Source organism: Eurosta solidaginis, chromosome 4, assembly GCF_040869045.1.
Source record: "Eurosta solidaginis isolate ZX-2024a chromosome 4, ASM4086904v1, whole genome shotgun sequence".
NCBI classification, from domain to species: domain Eukaryota; kingdom Metazoa; phylum Arthropoda; class Insecta; order Diptera; family Tephritidae; genus Eurosta; species Eurosta solidaginis.
In genome coordinates this window covers 115,638,187-115,657,404 of record NC_090322.1, presented here as the reverse complement: position 1 = coordinate 115,657,404, position 19,218 = coordinate 115,638,187, and the positions used below count along the sequence as shown (strand labels likewise).

At 35.6% G+C, this 19,218-nt stretch overlaps 1 protein-coding gene across 1 annotated transcript in view; it reads right to left on the bottom strand.

The window, feature by feature from the left end:
* Positions 1-370: 370 nt before the first annotated feature.
* The window catches only part of LOC137248132 (uncharacterized), a 105,933-nt gene continuing 87,085 nt past the window's right edge, over positions 371-19,218 (bottom strand). Inside the window, exons 2-7 of the mRNA XM_067778999.1 lie at positions 15,001-15,111; positions 8,778-9,102; positions 1,792-2,158; positions 1,230-1,716; positions 1,010-1,166; positions 371-921 (exon numbers count right to left, since the gene is read on the bottom strand). Coding sequence (XP_067635100.1) covers positions 693-921; positions 1,010-1,166; positions 1,230-1,716; positions 1,792-2,158; positions 8,778-9,102; positions 15,001-15,111 — 1,676 coding nt within the window. The 3' untranslated portion in view covers positions 371-692. The remainder of the gene's footprint in view (positions 922-1,009; positions 1,167-1,229; positions 1,717-1,791; positions 2,159-8,777; positions 9,103-15,000; positions 15,112-19,218) is intronic.

Below are 19,218 nucleotides of genomic sequence, written 5' to 3'. Positions count from 1 at the left end.
ATTCAGAAAGCTGAATGAAAAATTATTAAAAAATTTTGATCACCTAAAGTACACACATTTGATTCAAATTTGATTCCAAAATGTGAAATGTGAAAAGCTATATTGAGTTTTTGATCATCAAAAGTATTCTTGATTATTTCTTTTGTTCAATTGTATGATAACTCATTATTTAGTCAGAAAGAGTAATCAAATTGTATTGATATGTAGGCAAATTCAAAACTTAATCACCTAAATGCTGAGTGGGTGTCATGGTCATATTTTATTAAAACTCATTTTCGTTACTCTTTACTTTGATTATTTAAAAATTGCCCCATGGATTAAGCTAGCGGGTATGCGTGCTTTTGTAATAAACAAAAAATTGTACCATTAATTATTTTCCTTATTTCATATAACATTTTCTTGCTTTTATTGTAGCAACGCTACTTATAAATACTACAATTAATTTTACAAAATTCTTTTTGAAAAAATTTTAAAATACGTATGTAAATATTGCTTAACTTAAATATCTTAAATCTATGGAGAATGAATTTTAACTAAAATGTAACTATCAAGTATTTTATAGTTTACAATCAGACTTATTATGAAACAACGTTTTACAAAGCAAGCACTAAAACATGCACTTATACATGTGTATTAAGTGATAAATTCTACATTGATATATAACGCCGATGATGAGACTATGATCTGTTCATTTAGTTCCCCGTCATCGAGATAAGACTGGTACGGCGAGACGGCGGCTGCTTCCCACTTTGTATTCCTTTGTTTGTAATAAGGAAACCAAGGAACCCACTCAATATTAACGATACTCCAGAAACAATGAATGCAGTTTCGCAATGATTGCTTAATAGAGCACCGACCACATTTGCACCAACAACACTACCTAAACGACCCATCATTAGAGAAATACAAACAGCCATAGCTCTGCGAAAATAAATAAATAGTAAGCCATTTATAAGAACACACTAATGGTCATTATAAGTTTGGCAAAATTGGTAAGTGTATAAAGTACCTTAATCTGGTGGGATATAGATCAACTGTGGCAGCACTCAACACATTTACTCCCAGTCCACAAAGTAACAATACAACATACAAATATATAGCAATCATAGGGATATCTACATAAATTGCAGCTATACCACATAAACCACAAACAGCTAAGGAAAGAACTGCAATGAAAATAAAAAATACACTGAATTGTCAATATCACAACGAATTTTTGAATAACTTACATAATATACAACGCTTTCCCACTTTATTGATGACAACACCTATTAAAGCGAAACCGATTACATATAGTACCTCTAACACCAAGGAATGCTGATATGTTGAGATCTCTAATTTTTCAGTACATTTCTCTGCTGGTACAGTAATGCCATCGCTGATGGAAACTTCACGCACATGCTGTAATTTAAAAATATTTTCCTGTTTGCTATAAACTACGTCACACATATAGGTTCGATTGTCAGGGTTCTCCTTCATAAACTCAGCCATGCTATTGAGAATGTGGGGAAACCACATGTACATGCCATTTGAAGTAATAAAAATCCAAAATTGTATAGTACAAATAAGAACTGTAGTGCTCATATATTCGCGATTAAAGAGTGGCTGGGTTTGATTCCACATAGAGCGTAGAAGAGCAATAGCGGGGTTTGAACTACGTTCACGCTTAATTTTCGGAGTCACGGAACTATCAATATCTTCCATGACTTGAGAAATCTAAATTAAAAAAAAAATAAGTGATTACTCAAATTGTTGATAAATATTTGTATACCTAATATATTTTACACCTACCGGATATTCATCACTCGGCCGGCCAGTATTTATATGAAATATTTTCTGTAGAATTTCCATAGTCTTTTCATTATTTCCTTGACTTAATACAAACTTGGGACTCTCAGGTATCTTAAACAAAGCTAGACCACATAGAAAGCCAGGAATACCGCAAACGACCATAAAGAAACGCCAAGGTGTGTACGTAATGCCCAAGTAAGGGATCATAAATCGCCATTCCTGATTAATTACCAACCAGGCTATACAAGGCAACAACATTGAACCAACGCCAAATATGAAAGCTGAACCCATTATAGCACGTGAACGATTTTTGGCGGTATGAAATTCACCCAAAAATGCATAAATTGTTGCAGAGCCACCAGATATACTAAATTTGAAAAGAAAATCCAATATGTAAATTTCAATATTATAAATGTTACATTCATAAATGTTTAGTAGGTACATAAAACAAACAAAAAAGTTCAAAACCTATCTTGTCTGTCCGCAGCAGAAATGGAGCAGCGTTTTGTTACAGAAACAGTTCTTTGTGAATATGTTCTCTAACAGAATTCTAATTAAAAATACCGTTCGGGCAATCAATTTATCTTGTACTTAGCGTTTAAATATTTCGTAAGGATAATTTTATAGCTGTCAATCGAAAGCCACAAATGTCCTCTGTGACAGAAAATATTAATCCAACTATTTCGAGTAATAGAAGATAATAAGGGTTAATAGAATATACAAAGTTATTAGACTTTTTTTAGACAAGCTTAAAGAAATCGTCCATAATATTGAAATATAGTTCGTGAAGTAACTATAACTACCTGCATTTTTATTTAACACGCACTATGTTCTGTAAAACTAGTAATAACAAGTAAAGGTGTCTAAGTTCGGGTGTAACCGAACATTATATACTTAGCGTGAGCTTCAATTGTACATTTCATTTCAGATAAATTACTTTTCTACATAACACGTGGCACCGCCCGTTTAAAAAAATGTCTCCCCATTTCCTCTTACAATAAAACTTGATAAATGAAATATCATTGATATTTTTTGCTAAGTTATAGCTTATTATTCTAGTCTACAACCCTTTTAAACTGCTTTTATATCTAAGTTGCCGTGGTCTTTAACCGATCCCCCCCCCCCCATTTTTTCTAGAAATATTTTCTGCTATAAGGAAAATATATGTACGCAATTTGATTACGACATGTTAATTTTTCTTCGAGTTATGGGTCCCGAAACATAGAAAATTGGTTAGTCATGAAAGGGGCGGTGCCACAACCATTTTCAAAAATTTTAGTGTTTTCCAATTTATTGTTATATTTCAATTTAGAAAGTAAAATTCTATTGACACAAAGCTCTTTTTCGCTAAGATATAGCTTATTATTTTCGTCTACGACCCTTTTAAAAATCTTTTATTTAAAAGTGGCCGTGGTCTTTAACCGATCTCGTCTATTTTTTCTAGAAATATTTCCTGCTATAGGGAAAGTTTGTGTACCCAATTTTATTACAATCCGTTAATTTTTCTTCGAGTTATGGCTCCCGAATCATAGGAAATTGTCATAAAAGGGGCGGTGCCACGCCCATTTTTTTAAATTTGAAGTTTTTCCTATTTACTGTTATAAATCCATTTTGGAAATGAAATACCATTGATATAAAGCTCTTTTTTGCAAAGATATAGCTTATTTTATTCGTCCACGACCCTTTTAAAAATCTTTTATAAAAAAGTTGGCGTGGTCCTTAACCGATTTCGTTAATTTTCTTCAAAGCATTCCTTATGGTAAAGGCAACCTCTCCGCCGAATTTTGTTACGATAGGTGTAAAGATTTTTGATTTATGATTAATAATATTTGTAAAATTAAACTGGGCGGTACCACGCCCATTCTAACATTTTTTTTTTTTAATTTTTATCAAGAGTCTCAATATCAGTCCACACGTCAAATTTCAGCATTCTAGGTGTATTATTTACTAAATAATCAGATTTTTGTGTTTTCAAAATGTTATATATATAAAAAGTGGGCGTGGTTATCATCCGATTTCGCTCATTTTCAATACCAATCTATTCTGGGTCCAGATAAGCCCGTGTACCTAATTGGTGAAGATATTTTTATATTTACTCAAGTTATCGTGTTAACGGGCAGACGGACGGACGGACATGGCTCAATCAAATTTTTTTTTTCGATACTGCTGATTTCGATATATGGAAGTCTATATCTATCTCGATTCCTTTATCTATATATATAAAAAGAAGTGTACATTTTGATTGTCACTCCATAACTCGAGAACGGACAGAAAGATTGCCATGAAATTTTTAGGATAACTTAATAGGAATCCGGAGAGTGTTTGTGAAAAGTTTTTTTTCGGGAAGTGGACCAGGGACCGATTTATTCTAAACTGTTGTATATATGGCTCGATTTGCCTGAAATTTAGTATGTAGGTAGCGTTGTATCTAGAATAAAATGTCGGATAATTTTTCTTCCGGGAAGTGGGCCAGGATACATATTGGTGACTAGGGTCTCGAGAAATAGGACAAAAAGTGGACCCGCGCGCCCCTAGAATGTGTTTATACAATATGGATATCAAATGAAAGCTGCTGATAAGTCCTTTAGTACAGGGTAGTTTTCATACCTATTGGTGACTAGGGTCCCGAGATATAGGCCAAAACGTGGACCCGGGCACCCATAGAATGTGTTTATACAATATGGATATCAAATGAAAGCTGTTGATTAGTGCTTTAATACAGGGTAGTTTTCATACCTATCGGTGACTAGGGTCTCGAGATATAGGCCAGAACGTGGACCCGGGCACCCCTAGAATGTGTTTATACAATATGGATATCAAATGAAAGCTGTTGATGAGTGCTTTAGTACAGGGTAGTTTTCATACCTATTGGTGACTAGGGTCTCGAGATATAGGCCAAAACGTGGACCCGGGCACCCCTAGAATGTGTGTGTATTTTGGATATCAAATGAAAGCTGTTGCTGAGAGCTTTTAAGTAATTTTCATTGTGATATTAGTCGCATCAACGTGGCAAAACTGATAAATATGCATGCGAAGCCGAAATAAAGACATGAATTAATAATACCTACATACCTATTTACATACGCCCTATTCGATTTGCCTGAATTTGGTATATAAATATGCCTATATTAGTATATTAGTATTTCCGATGCTTTTTTCCGGGAATTAGACCACAGACGGACTGGGACTGGGATTAGGACTGGGACTGAGACTGAGACTCGGAGTGGGACTGGGACTGAGACTCGGAATGGGACTGGAACAAAATACATACAACCCTCTGGGACTGGCAATAAGATATGAAGAAGAATGAGAAAAACTTGAGAGAAGAGAAAAGAGAGAAGGAGACTGAGAAAGAGATAGAATGAGACGAAGATGGAGATAGATGAAGCGAAAAATACGGAGGGAGGAGTGAATACAAAGATTAGGAAAAAGTGTAGAGGGGCGAGGGAGAGTTAGACGGAAAAAGCTTATTAAAATGTATGCAGATATACAAATTTAGGGCAGAACAACGTCTGCCGGGTCTGCTAGTACTTGTATAACCAACCGTTGTCCAATCAAAGTTAATATAATCTGTGTGCAAAGCACGCCATTTCGTTTGAAATTCGGGGGCTAGAACCTTTTCACTAAATTCTTAGAAAACATTATGTCACCTCAAATATGACATTCGAACAACAACAACTTTAGGTCGCCATAAAGTAGTGGGTATCGGCGGTCGCCGTGGTGCGGTGGTAGCGTGCTCCGACTACCACACGGAAAATCCAGGGTTCCAGTCGCGGCAAAGCAAGATTAAAAATTTAGAAACAAGTTTTTCCAATTATAAAAAGAAACGTTTGTCTAAGACGAGTCGCCCTCGGCAGTAATTTGGCAAACACTCCACGTGTATTTCTATCATGAAAAGCTTCTCAGTGAAAACATGTAGGTCCCGTCCCACCCAAATTGAGAAAAGAAGGTCGGTCTAAATCTCTTCGGAGGTACATCGCGCCTTGTATGTTTTTTTATTACTTCTTGAAAATATTTGTAATTGGTTTGGATAGATGTCATTTATAACGAAAGACAAACTTCTGACCCAATGCCTACTATTGTCTTTATACCCAACGTCCGTAACTTTTTAAAGACCTGAATTTAATTGGAACATAATATAATATAAACGCATTTTGGGAAAACTTTGTTTCACCTATCGCTTGGTGCCTAAGTTACAAAAACACATTTTGATGGTACCTAAGTTGTTGGATAACTCCTAAGCTGACTTTTATGCTCTAAACGCAAACTAGACCGATTAAATGCATTAATATATAAAAATTTAAGTGAAATTATTAGATTCTAGATATAGCATCCTAATTGGTTGGCTACTTTGCAATAATTTTATAAGCTTTTATTTAGTTTCACTTTTGTTGTCTGTAATGGAATCTTGCAAGTTAAATTTGATACACTTCCCGGTGTCCGATTGAGCTGAAAATTTGCACACATGTATAACTCCGATGACAATGCAATATTACTTTGTTAGAATTCGATAAATTAATCGATAACACAGTTATCGGTAAAGATTTGTATTTACTTTGGCATAACAGCCTAAGTCCCATACAAACTCGCCGGTACCTATCCGTGGATTGTGATATTTGGACGTGATGAATCACGCGTGTCACGCGTGGTGAATCTCAACGCTTGCGAAAAGCGGAGACACAACCCTCTGTTGTATTTCTGTGTATAACCAACATAGCTAAATTTTTAAGGCTGTTTAACTCTGTAATCTTTTCTGTAATTTATTTTGCTTTTGGAAAAATTACCTATTTGAAAAAAGCTGGCTGAAAAATATTGGCATAACAGCTTAAGTTAAATCAAGAATGGAAAATCTTGGAAAATTTGAGCAGATGTGGCAATTTCACGCGTCCGTTGAACGAAATATTGACAATCTGCTAATCATCGCTAGGAAATTAGCGACATTCCATCAACTAAGCAGCACTTTAGCAATACTACTGTTATTAAATATACAAATACACCATAATAATTTACACGGCAGAAGCCATAATAATTTACACGGGTCATCAATTCTTTCTCTGATTCAAAATCTGAACTACCAGCGCTACCGTCAACAGCTCAGTGTCATCATTGCCAGTAGCGCCAATAACACCAAACTCGTGCCTGACACACAAAAGTCGTTTCACTCAATAGCGCAAGTAAAATGTACTACGCACTCACTAACTAAGTAGCGTCAAAAATTCGCTTGGAGTCATTTCGTCAATGAGCTACCATTGAGCTGGCACCGCATTGGCGCTGGCGCCATGCAATTTACATCACTAAAATTGCGCGAATGCCCAGGCTCATGACTTTGTTAATCCAGATGGTGAAAACGAACACTCAAAGGAATGCAACCTTGCAAACAACAGCCGTCATTTTCAAAGTGTAAAAATTCTGTGATACAACGAACGCTAACGCGGTTAGGCTCTTATCGGTAAGTGTTGCATACTTTTCTGCGCACTTGATTTTGTTTTACAGAGTTTTGGCGATGGAATTTTAGCTAAGCGAAAGTTGGAATATTAGCCGTGTTTTTTATACACGCGTATAGGTTTACATTTGCGCGTGAAAAAAACGCCTATCCTCGCTTACATAATGCTTAGGAGACCCATCTAGCGGCAGTGGTTAAACAACTAGCTACAGCTACAGCGTGTTCCGAAAAGCGGAGACACGACCCTCTGTTGTATGCCTGTGTATAACATATAGCTAAATCAGTTGCGATGAATTGTGGACACACATAGAATACATAGAATTAGTGTAGGGGGTGAAACAAAAACAGATATTTCAGTTACATCTGCGTATAATGCGTATTGGAATTTATTAGTACACATTTTATGCGCAGCAACTTCAGAGGTGTATTTAAAGTTTGGCGCTTAGCAGTCCATATAAATTATAAGCGTATAGACGTTTACGTGTAAAAAAAAAAATACGGCTATTATTTTAAAACAGATTTAACACACAGAGCAGAGATCTGCAATGAGTAGTTGTAAACTGAACACCACATAGCCCAAGTCACAATAAAATATGATTTTAAGTTAGTTAACACTGTTTGACACAATTTTATATGTGCTCTCTGTCAAAAGCGGAGTTAGGTCTTTAGCAGGTATTCGAATCGAAGAACTTGACTGTTCAAAGTTGACTTCGAATAAACCCTGTAATGTTGATGCATTAAAAGAAATGGATAGAATGAGAAACGTTACAAATAACTAAGTAAAGTTTACGTAACTAATTTAAACAATATTTAACCCTACTAAAAATTAAAAAAAAAAAATTCATATTTAAATTAAATTTAAGAAAAAGGCTTTTCTAAGAACAAGCTTCTATTACTTGTTAATAAAACGAACTAAAAAGTAAAAAATAAAATTAAAGAAAAAAAAACTTTTTTAAAAATAAGCTTTTATTATTTTGGTTAATAAAATTAACTAAAAAGTAAACAATAAATTGACTCTAAAGAAATATAACACTTCATAAGTTCATTGTAAGCTTAAACGATAATTAGGCTTTTTCGTCTGCGACAAAAAAATTCTATATCGTACATAATTATATATTTTAACATTAAAACTTTACACCTAAATTATTAAAGCTTACAGTTTATATCACAGTCCTAATTGTTCTAATAAAAGCGTGTTACATTGCGACAGCAAGAAAATGAGATCCTAAATGTTCTTAATTATACCACCAAAATTTAACACGTTTTTTATTAGAACAATTTCTACTGTGATATAAACTGTAAGATTTAATAATTTAGGTGTAAAGTTTTAATGTTAAAAAACTATAATTATGTACGATATAGAATTTTTTTGTCGCAGACGAAAAAGCCTAATTATCGTTTAAGCTTACAATGAACTTATAAAGTGTTATATTTCTTTAGAGTCAATTTATTGTTTACTTTTTAGTTAATTTTATTAACCAAAATAATAAAAGCTTATTTTTAAAAAAGTTGTTTTTTCTTTAATTTTTTTAAAATGACTTACCAAAAGCCATTGATGTAACGCAAGATAACCATCAACCAAAAATTTGTAGCAAAACTTGAAATGACTGTCACAAGGAAACCCAATAGCAAAGTGGGACGAATAATATTTCTGCGTCCAGTTGTATCTGCCAAGAACCCCCAAAGATGTGAGCTACTAATAATGCCTGCAAATCCAATCGCGCTCAAAATACCACGTTGCTGTATGGTCAAGTGTAGATCACATTGTGAGACCGGCAATACAAAACTTATGCCCAATGTTTCCAGTAATACATTTGATAATATCAAGCCAGATACCAGTATAACAAAATAGTTAAATTTTCCAAATGCTGAAAGAATAAATATTTTATGTTAACATGTTAAATGGCCTCAGAGCAAAAACCACTCACATACTAGTGAGTAACTAGTCTAAGCAGAAGTTATCACACTTGTCTTATCCACAATGATACGAATTTTTTAATATAAAAAATTTTATAGCGGAGTATTTCTCTACTTTTTTCTTTGCCTAATGGGACCTACATATGTACATTGTGGACAAAACAAGTGTGATGTCTTATCCGTCAACTGCCTGACAGGGTGTTCAATATGACGGCACACACGGCCGGGTAATATAGATACGTTTCACACTTGTCTTATCCACAATGCCACAATGTCTACATATATAACAGCACAAAAATTTAAAAATGAAATACCTTGTTACAAAACTTTTAATATGATATTCAAACTTGCATTGTTACTCCTTTAATTATAACATTGCCAAAATAAGTATTTAATAAAATAAAATTTTCCTGTTTCAAAGCATTAAGCAAAAGGGCAACCCCCGTTAATATTTTATCTCCAGTAGAGATACTTAGGTAGTTCAGTTTGACGACATTTTGGGACAAAGAGGTGAAGCCGAAATTAGGTGTGCATATCATATATGATCCCTTTTGAAAAGAAAGTCTGAAGTTTGTAATAAATTAATAAAAGAAAGTACATGAGCTTAACCCGCTAAGCTAAGATAACTTGCAATCTTAGCTAGCATCAAAGTAAGACGTCCACATATAAAGGCTGATTACATTCAACACGGCGTCTACAGACCACCCACAATAAAGCAGAGCGAATTCAGTAATTAATTGCTTCTTCTTGATTATTTGCCATACAACGCGTTATACAACACTAGTTCAATTGATCGAAATTGATGAAAATTTCATTTTGATTTAACATTCTTCTGCACGGAGAATTGGGTGAATTCGCTTTGCCATTACCTTGCATAGATTCACCTCAGAGCAAAGCTTGGCGACAACCGTGGCCAAGCATTGACTACTTGATTACTTTGAACGCGGCAGCCACATATATAAGTTATAACAACCAAGTAAGGAAGGCTAAGTTCGGGTGTAACCGAACATTACATACTCAGTTGAGAGCTATGGAGACAAAATAAGGAAAATCACCATGTAGAAAATGAACCTGGGGTAACCCTGGATTGTGATTGCATGACATGTGTATCAAATGGAAGGTATTAAAGAGTATTTTAAGAGAGAGTAGGCCATAGTTCTATGGATGGACGCCATTTAGGGATATCGCCATAAAGGTGGACCAGGGCTGACTCTAGAATTTGTTTCTACGATATGGGTATCAAATGAAAGGTGTTACTGAGCATTTTAAGAGGGAGTGGGCCTTAGGTCTATCGGTGGACGCCTTTTCGAGATATCGCCATTAAGGTGGACCAGGGGTGACTCTAGAATGTGTTTGTACGATATGGATATCAAATGAAAGGTGGTAATGAGTATTTTAAAAGGGAATTGGCTTTAGTTCTATAGGTAAACGCCTTTTCGAGACATCGCCATAAAGGTGGACCAGGGGTGAACCTAGAATATGTATGTACGATATGGGTATCAAATGAAAGCTGTTAATGAGTATTTTGAAAAGGAGTGATCCTTAGTTCCATAGGTGGACGCCGTTTCGAGATATCGCCATAAAGGTGGACCAGGGGTGTCTCTAGAATGTGTTTGTACGATATGGGAATCAAATGAAAGGTGTTACTGAGCATTTTAAGAGGGAGTGGGCATTAGGTCTATAGGTGGACGCCTTTTCGAAATGTCGCCATTAGGGTGGGCCAGGGGTGACTCTAGAATGTGTTTGTATGATATGGGTATCAAATGAAAGATGGTAATGAGTATTTTAAAAGGGAGTAATCCTTAGTTCTATAGGTGGACGCCTTTTCGAGATATCGCCATAAAGGTGGACCAAGGGTGACTCTACAATGTTGAGCATTTTAAGAGGGAGTGGGCATGAGGTCTATAGGTGGACGCCTTTTCGAGATATCGTCATTAGGGTGGGCCAGGGGTGACTCTAGAATGTGTTTGTACGATATGGGTATCAAACGAAAGGTGTTACTGAGCATTTTAAGAGGGGGTGGCATTAGGTCTATAGGTGGACGCCTTTTCGAGATATCGCCATTAGGGTGGGTCAGGGGTGACTCTAGAATGTTTGTACGATATGGGTATCAAACAAAAGGTGTTACTGAGCATTTTAAGAGGGAGTGGGCATGAGGTCTATAGGTGGACGCCTTTTCGAGATATCGTCATTAGGGTGGACCAGGGGTGACTCTAGAATGTGTTTGTACGATATGGGTATCAAACGAAAGGTGTTACTGAGCATTTTAAGAGAGAGTGGGCATTAGGTCTATAGGTGGACGCTTTTTCGAGATATCGCCATTAGGGTAGGTCAGGGGTGACTCTAGAATGTTTGTACGATATGGGTATCAAACGAAAGGTGTTACTGGGGAATTATCGCATTTTTTCGGTTTTTCGAAATTTTCGATATCGAAAAAGTGGGCGTGGTTATAGTCCGATATCGTTCATTTTAAATAGCGATCTGAAATGAGTGCCCAGGAATCTACATACCAAATCTCATAAAGATACCTCAAAATTTACTCAAGTTATCGTGTTAACGGACAGGCGGACGGACGGACGCCATGTCAATCAAATTTTTTTTCGATATTGATAATTTTGATATATGGAAGTCTATATCTATCTCGATTCCTTTATACCTGTACAACCAACCGTTATCCAATCAAAGTTAATATACTCTGTGAGCTCTGCTCAACTGAGTATAAAAAGAGCGAAAAATTTAGAAAAAAAAATGTTATTATGTTTAAAAAAAACTCCCAAAAGGATGATTTTATCATTTATTATCTATTATTTACTTCTATTTTACTTTTTACGCCCCGATTCTAGTGTGGTAACAACATTCTTCGCCACGGTATCGAAATCATGTGGCAACTTTTACATCCTATTGGTATTTACATCGAAACAACCACACTACAGCTGTTGTTCAGCAAAAGGCAAAACTGAAAAATAAAGGATTGTAAGCGCAAATAAGTAAAGATAATAAGTAAAAAAGTGTTTCCTCTTGCTATACATATTTGTTTACATTATATAATTTTACAGCATAAATTACAATATACCTATATAGAAACTTATCATTCATAATATGTATGTATATACACATCGTCCCGTTTATTCGTTAACCTCGTATCTACAAGTGAGACATTTTCGGTAAAGCGAACACGGTTGCCACACCATGTTTTCATTTGGGACCAGTATTCATCGAAAAAGACATTTTTGTTTTATTTTATTAGTATAAAATACAAAATTTTAGGATGTTTCCATATAAAATTTTACTAAACATAGTGAAGACTTTCCTTTAATTCAAGCTGAACAAACAAATATATGTACATGGAACCAAAAATGGTACTATATTTTGACATAGGATAAGCCTATGTCTTTCACAAACCAAACGTTGTAAACATAGTTTTGGTCATAGAGCTCTTGGTTCTAGCATTATGTTGTTGATTTCAATGAAATAATATTTATAGTGCAGTTAGGTTTTAGTAAGAAGCGGTTCAAAATTTTCGTTCTGGTGTTGCCGAAATATGCATGTGGAAAACTCAGGAAATCATAAATGAAACTAGACAATTTTGTTAGTGCTATTTTTATAGATGCTTACTTTTTCCTTTAACGTTTAAAATTGATATCAGAGCCTAGATACAGTAAGTGAGTTTTGATCCCAGGCCTCAGGGGTTCTGCTAGCACCTACGGGAATAATTTTATACAAAAGATTTCTTCCGAAATCAAATCTCTTTTGCATTTGCTTCCTTCTGTCTTCGAGTTAAAATATGTCTTGTGCCAAGATACTTAGTTTTCAATTACCTTGCGTGGCTTAATACCACAATAGTCCTGGAATTCCTTGAACTCATTGAGCCGGGTGAGAAAGATTTAAATATCAACGTGCCAAACGAGAAGTAATGCATAGAATTTCTTTGTATAAGTTTTGAAAGTGTTAAGGCCCCATTATTGATACTTAGCATAGACTTGACTTGGCTTGAGAACTGTCACTTACAGTTCTGTTAAATGAACATTGCATGTTACTGATTACGCAAAACTTAGTAATACTTAACTTGACTTAGAAGTCTGTTGAATTTAGATTTTCTATGTAAGTTCTAAGTGACGTTTATATTTTGAGATCCATTTGTTTGTTTCCATTTCATTTTGACATTTTGTCATACAAATTGACATTTATTGATTATGATGCCAGATTGTATGCGCTAAGTGGAGTATAATCGCTAAGTTGCCCAGTTTAAGCCAAGTCAAGTCAAGTCTATGCTAAGTATCAGTAATGGGGCCTTTAGGCTCACGGCAGAGTGCTCGCTATAAGCTATGCTAGGCGAGAAGCAATTTTTATTTTCATATATTTTACATAGTATTGTATAACCGATCGAAATATCTAGCCGTTATTAATATTATTATAAAACAAGAGTTTTTTTTTTTTTTATTAGTCGGTTATTTCATCAACAATTAACGACAATGTGTTTGCCAACACTTTTCTTTATAATGCCTGGCATAAATTATATCCTAGGTGAAATGTAATTGTTCTGGTACATTTTATTGACTGAGCATGGGGGCTAACGAAAGTGTGGCGAAGTTTTGGGCAATATTGTGAATCGTTACCTGACTGAAAAAGAAAGAGAAGTACCAATCTGCCTAAAAAGGACCAAAATTGAAGAAAAGGACCAGCGGACCAAATGGGGTTGGAAGGGACCATTTTTGGTCCAAATGGACCAAAGTGGCAACCGTGAAAACCACAAATACTGGTGAGTTTTTCGGTGATGGCAGCGTTGCCACTTGGGTCAGAATCGCGGATAAAAGAACTGGTAACGATATTCGGTTACATAATGTTCTGGGTACTATTTTACCGGTAACGCTCAGAATCGGGGCGTTATTGACATAATTAAAATGACGCCACTCACTGTCGCTACCCAAAAATAAAATTAGGTAAAATCTGGCTACAACGTCATTCGTATTTGATTGTCGTGCTCCTCCGACGCACCGAAAATAACGATACTCATAAAAACATGTGTAAACATAATTTGACACATGTCACTTTGTAGCTGCCGTGGTGAATGTAATCAGGCCTATAAAGCGGTTTCAAACTATTCTTTCTAATAGCGTTTTTTTTCTGAAATAAATTGTTGCCTAAGTAAATGGAAAAAAATGAATAAAACTACAAAAAGTTATTAAATTCACCAACTCAAATATTTTTAGGTTATGGATATGACGAGAATACAAAAACCAATTGGTTGGCTATGGTATGATTATGGCGTTAGCGTTATGATATGGCACCGTTAATCGATTACATTGATTTCCATAAGGTAGGTTCGATCAGCTGTTTTATCTGGTTATGGTTTTATGGTTATAAGTCACCATTAATTGCCACTTAAAAGTGTAACGCTTTTGCATTGCGAGCAGGCACCAATTTTCACATAAGAACGAAATACCCCATAAAAGCGTTACCTGCTTTTTAGAATAGAACAAAATATAATTACAATCCTTGCGCGGCGTACAAAAAGCATAACACGTTTGCCAGAAAAGAAAACGCTATAAGACATGCGCACAAGAATAGCGAAAATCTTTTTAATCGGCTTACAAAATACTTTCAGCAATGTGCTGTAAGAAATTTGCCGGTTTGGTGGGGTATTTAAAGAAACATTTTGTTAAGACTTTTATTCTGGATAGAAAAAATAAAAGTACGGGCCTCATACTTTTTTCTGACTAGAATAGAAGTTATCAAATTTGTCAAAACTGTAAATAACTGTTATTCAAAGAGATGGTTTGTTTACAAAGTAGCTTTCCAGAAAGTCAATTAATGTTATAATTCAATTAGATTTGTTTTGCTTTACTTACTTGTCGCTTCTAATGCGCTTTCAAAATATTGAGCTCCTTTGTTGGGTTCACGTTGACTGGCAATAACATCCCCTCCTTCGATGGTGGCAACCGTCAGCTTCGTATTTTCAGCTGTAAGGATAGAAAATATGTATCAAGATTATCGTGTCCTCCGCGCTATAAGCTGTTATGTTCATTCTACAGGCTTCATTCCAAGCAGTTTTTAGTAATTCTAAACATAAAACACATTTAGTCTATTCACGTCACCATGATTATCAGTTTATTTTTTTAAATATTATTTTTTTCAGTATGTTTTGTTTTCGTAATAGAGTAAGTAGAGTAGTAAGTAAAGTTTTAAGTCTGATAAGAACGCCTACATGAATAGCCAATTTATTATACTCAGCTGAGCAGAGCTCACAGAGTATATTAACTTTGAGATAGATATAGACTTCTATATATCAAAATGATCTGAGCGAAAAAAGAAATTTATTTAGCCATGTCCGTCCGTCCGTCCGTCCGTCCGTAAACACGATAACTTGAGTAAATTTTTAGGTATCTTGATGAAATTAGGTATGTGGGTTCCTGGGCGCTCATCTCAGATCGCTATTTAAAATGAACGACATCGGACTGCAACCACGTCCACTTTTTCGATATCGAAAATTTCGAAAAACCGTAAAAGTGCAACAATGCAATACCAAAGATGGATAAAACTATGAAACTTGGTAGGTGGGTTGACCTTACGACGCAAAATAGGAAATTAGTAAAATGTTGGACAATGGACGTGACACCGCCCACTTTTAAAAGAAGGTAATTTAAAAGTTTTGCAAGCTGTAATTCGGCAGTCGTTGAAGATATCATGATGAAATTTGGCAGGAACGTTACTGCTATTACTATATCTATGCTTAATAAAAATTAGGAAAATCGGATGCCGAACACGCCCACTTTAAACAAAAAATTTTAAGTCAAATTTAAAAAAAAATGTAATATCTTTACAGTATATAAGTAAATTATGTCACCATTGAGCTCCAGTAATGATATGGCGCAACAAAATACAAAAATAAAAGAAAATTTCAAAATGGGCGTGGCTCCGCCCTTTTTAATTTAATTTTTCTAGAATACTTTTGATGACATAAGTCGAACAAAAATTCACCAATCCTTGTGAAATTTAGTAGGGGCATATATTCCATGACGTTAACTGTTTTCTGTGAAAATGGGCGAAATCGGTGGAAGCCACGCCCAGTTTTTATACACAGTCGGCCGTCTGTCCTTCCGGTTGGCCGTTAACACGATAACTTGAGCAAACATCGATAAATCTTTACTAAACTTAGTTCACATACTTATCTGAACTCACCTTATATGGTATAAAAAATGGCCGAAATCCGACTATGATCACGCCCACTTTTTCAATATCGAAAATTACGAAAAATTTAAAAAAATGCCATAGTTCTATACCAAATATGAAAAAATGGATGAAACATGGTAATTGGATTGGTTTATTGACGCAAAATAAAACTTTAGAAAAAACTTTGTAAAATGGGTGTGACACATACCATATTAAGTAGAAGAAAATGAAAAGTTCTGCAGGACGAAATCAAAAGCCCTTGGAATATTGGCAGGAATACTGTTCGTGGTATTACATATATAAAAAATTAGCGGTACCCGACAGATTATGTTCTCGGTCACCTTGGTCCACATTTTGGTCGATATCTCGAACACGCCTTCACATATAAAACTAAGGGCCACTCGCTTTTAAAACCCACATCAATACCTTTAATTAGATACCCATATCGTACAAACACATTATAGAGTCACCCCTGGTTCACCTTTATGGTGATATCTCGAAAAGGCGTCCACATATAGAACTAAGGCCCACTCCCTTTTAAAATACTCATTAACACCTTTCATTTGATACCCATACCATACAAACACATTCTAGAGTCACCCCTGGTCCACCTTATTGGCGATATCTCGAAAAGGCGTCCACCTATAAAACTAAGGCCCACTCTCTTTTAAAATACTCATTAACTCCTTTCATTTTATACCCATATCGTACAGACAAATTCTAGAGTCACCCCTGGTCCACCTTTATGGCGATATCTCGAAAAGGCGTCCACATATAGAACTAAGGCCCACTCCCTTTTAAAATACTCATTAACACCTTTCATTTGATACCCATACCATACAAACACATTCTAGAGTCACCCCTGGTCCACCTTATTGGCGATATCTCGAAAAGGCGTCCACCTATAAAACTAAGGCCCACTCCTTTTTAAAATACTCATGAACACCTTTCATTTGATACCCATATCGTACAAACAAATTCTAGGGTCACCCCTGGTCCACCTTTATGGCTATATCTCGAAAAGGTGTCCACCTATAGAACTAAGGCCCACTCCCTTTTAAAATACTCATTAACACCTTTCATTTGATACCCATATCGTACAAACAAATTCTAGAGTCAACCCTGGTCCACCTTTATGGCGATATCTCTAAAAGGCGTCCACCTATAGAACTAAGGCCCACTCCCTTTTAAAGTACTCATTAACACCTTTTATTTGATACCCATATCGTAAAAACACATTCTAGAGTCACCCCTGGTCCACCTTTATGGCGACATCTCTAAAAGGCATCCACCTATAGAACTAAGGCCCACCCCCTTTTAAAATACTCGTTAACACCTTTCATTTGATACCGATATCGTACAAATACATTCTAGAGTAACCATGGTCCACCTTTGTGGCGACATCTCGAAAAGGCTTCCTATAGAACTAAGGCCCACTCCCTTTTAAAATACTCATTAACACCTTTCATTTCGTACCCATATCGTACAAACAAATTCTAGAGTCACCCCTGGTCCACCTTTATGGCGATATCTCGAAAAGGCGTCAACCTATAGAACTAAGGCCCACTCCCTTTTAAATAATCATTAACACCTTTCATTTGATACCCATATGGTACAAACAAATTCTAGAGTCACCCCTGCTCCACCTTAATGGCGATATCTCGAAAAGGCGTCCACCTATAGAACTAAGGCCCACTCTCTTTTAAAATACTCATTAACTCCTTTCATTTTATACCCATATCGTACAGACAAATTCTAGAGTCACCCCTGGTCCACCTTTATGGCGATATCTCTAAAAGGCGTCCACCTATAGAACTAAGGCCTACTCCCTTTTAAAGTACTCATTAACACCTTTTAGCTGATACCCCTATCGTACAAACAAATTCTAGAATCACCCCTGGTCCACCTAAATTGCGATATCTCGAAAAGGCATCCACCTATAGAACTAAGGCCCACTCCTTTTAAAATACTCGTTAACACTTTTCATTTGATACCCATATCGTACAAACACATTCTCGAGTCACCCCTGGTCCACCTTTATGGCGATATCTCTAAAAGGCGTCCACCTATAGGACCAAGGTCCACCCACTTTTAAAATACTCACTAACAGCTTTCAGTTGATACCCATATCGTACAAACACATTCTAGAGTAACCCTTGTTCCACCTTTGTGGCGACATCTCGAAAAGGCTTCCTATAGAACTAAGGCCCACTCCCTTTTAAAATACTCATTAACAACTTTCATTTGATACCCATGTCATACAAACAAACACATTTCGGGGTTCATTTTCCTACGTGGTGATTTTCCCTTATTTGACAAAGGCTGAAGGATAATCCTTCCAAAAAAAATCGTCCTTGGTCTACAATTTGGTCGATATTTCCCAAACGTATGTGATATGGAAATAAAAACCACTTATAAACCATCTACGAAACCCTACGGAACCAACACAGCTATAATTATATTCAGATGAGCAGAGCTCACAGAGTATATTAATTTTGTTCGCATAACGGTATTCTGTAACGGTATAAACTAATCGAGATAAATTTAGACTTTTGGAATATGGGCGTGACAACGCCCACATTTAGTAGAAGAAAATTGTTAAGTTTTGCAGAGCGTAAATCAAAATCCCTTGAGAACACATAACTGGGTATATAATGATAGGTTTCACCCGAACTTAGACGTCCTTACTTACTTCAAATTATGACTTTGCTTTGACGTGTATCCAAAATAGAGATGAAACATAATTTAGAGCGGATTGATTATATATTTATCATAGTACAGCGGTAACAACTATTTGGTAAACTGATTATAAACCTTTATATATTTACTTAAAATTCTACGTAAATATGTGTGCATGCCAATATTTATAATAATATAATTATAAATTTAATGTCCTC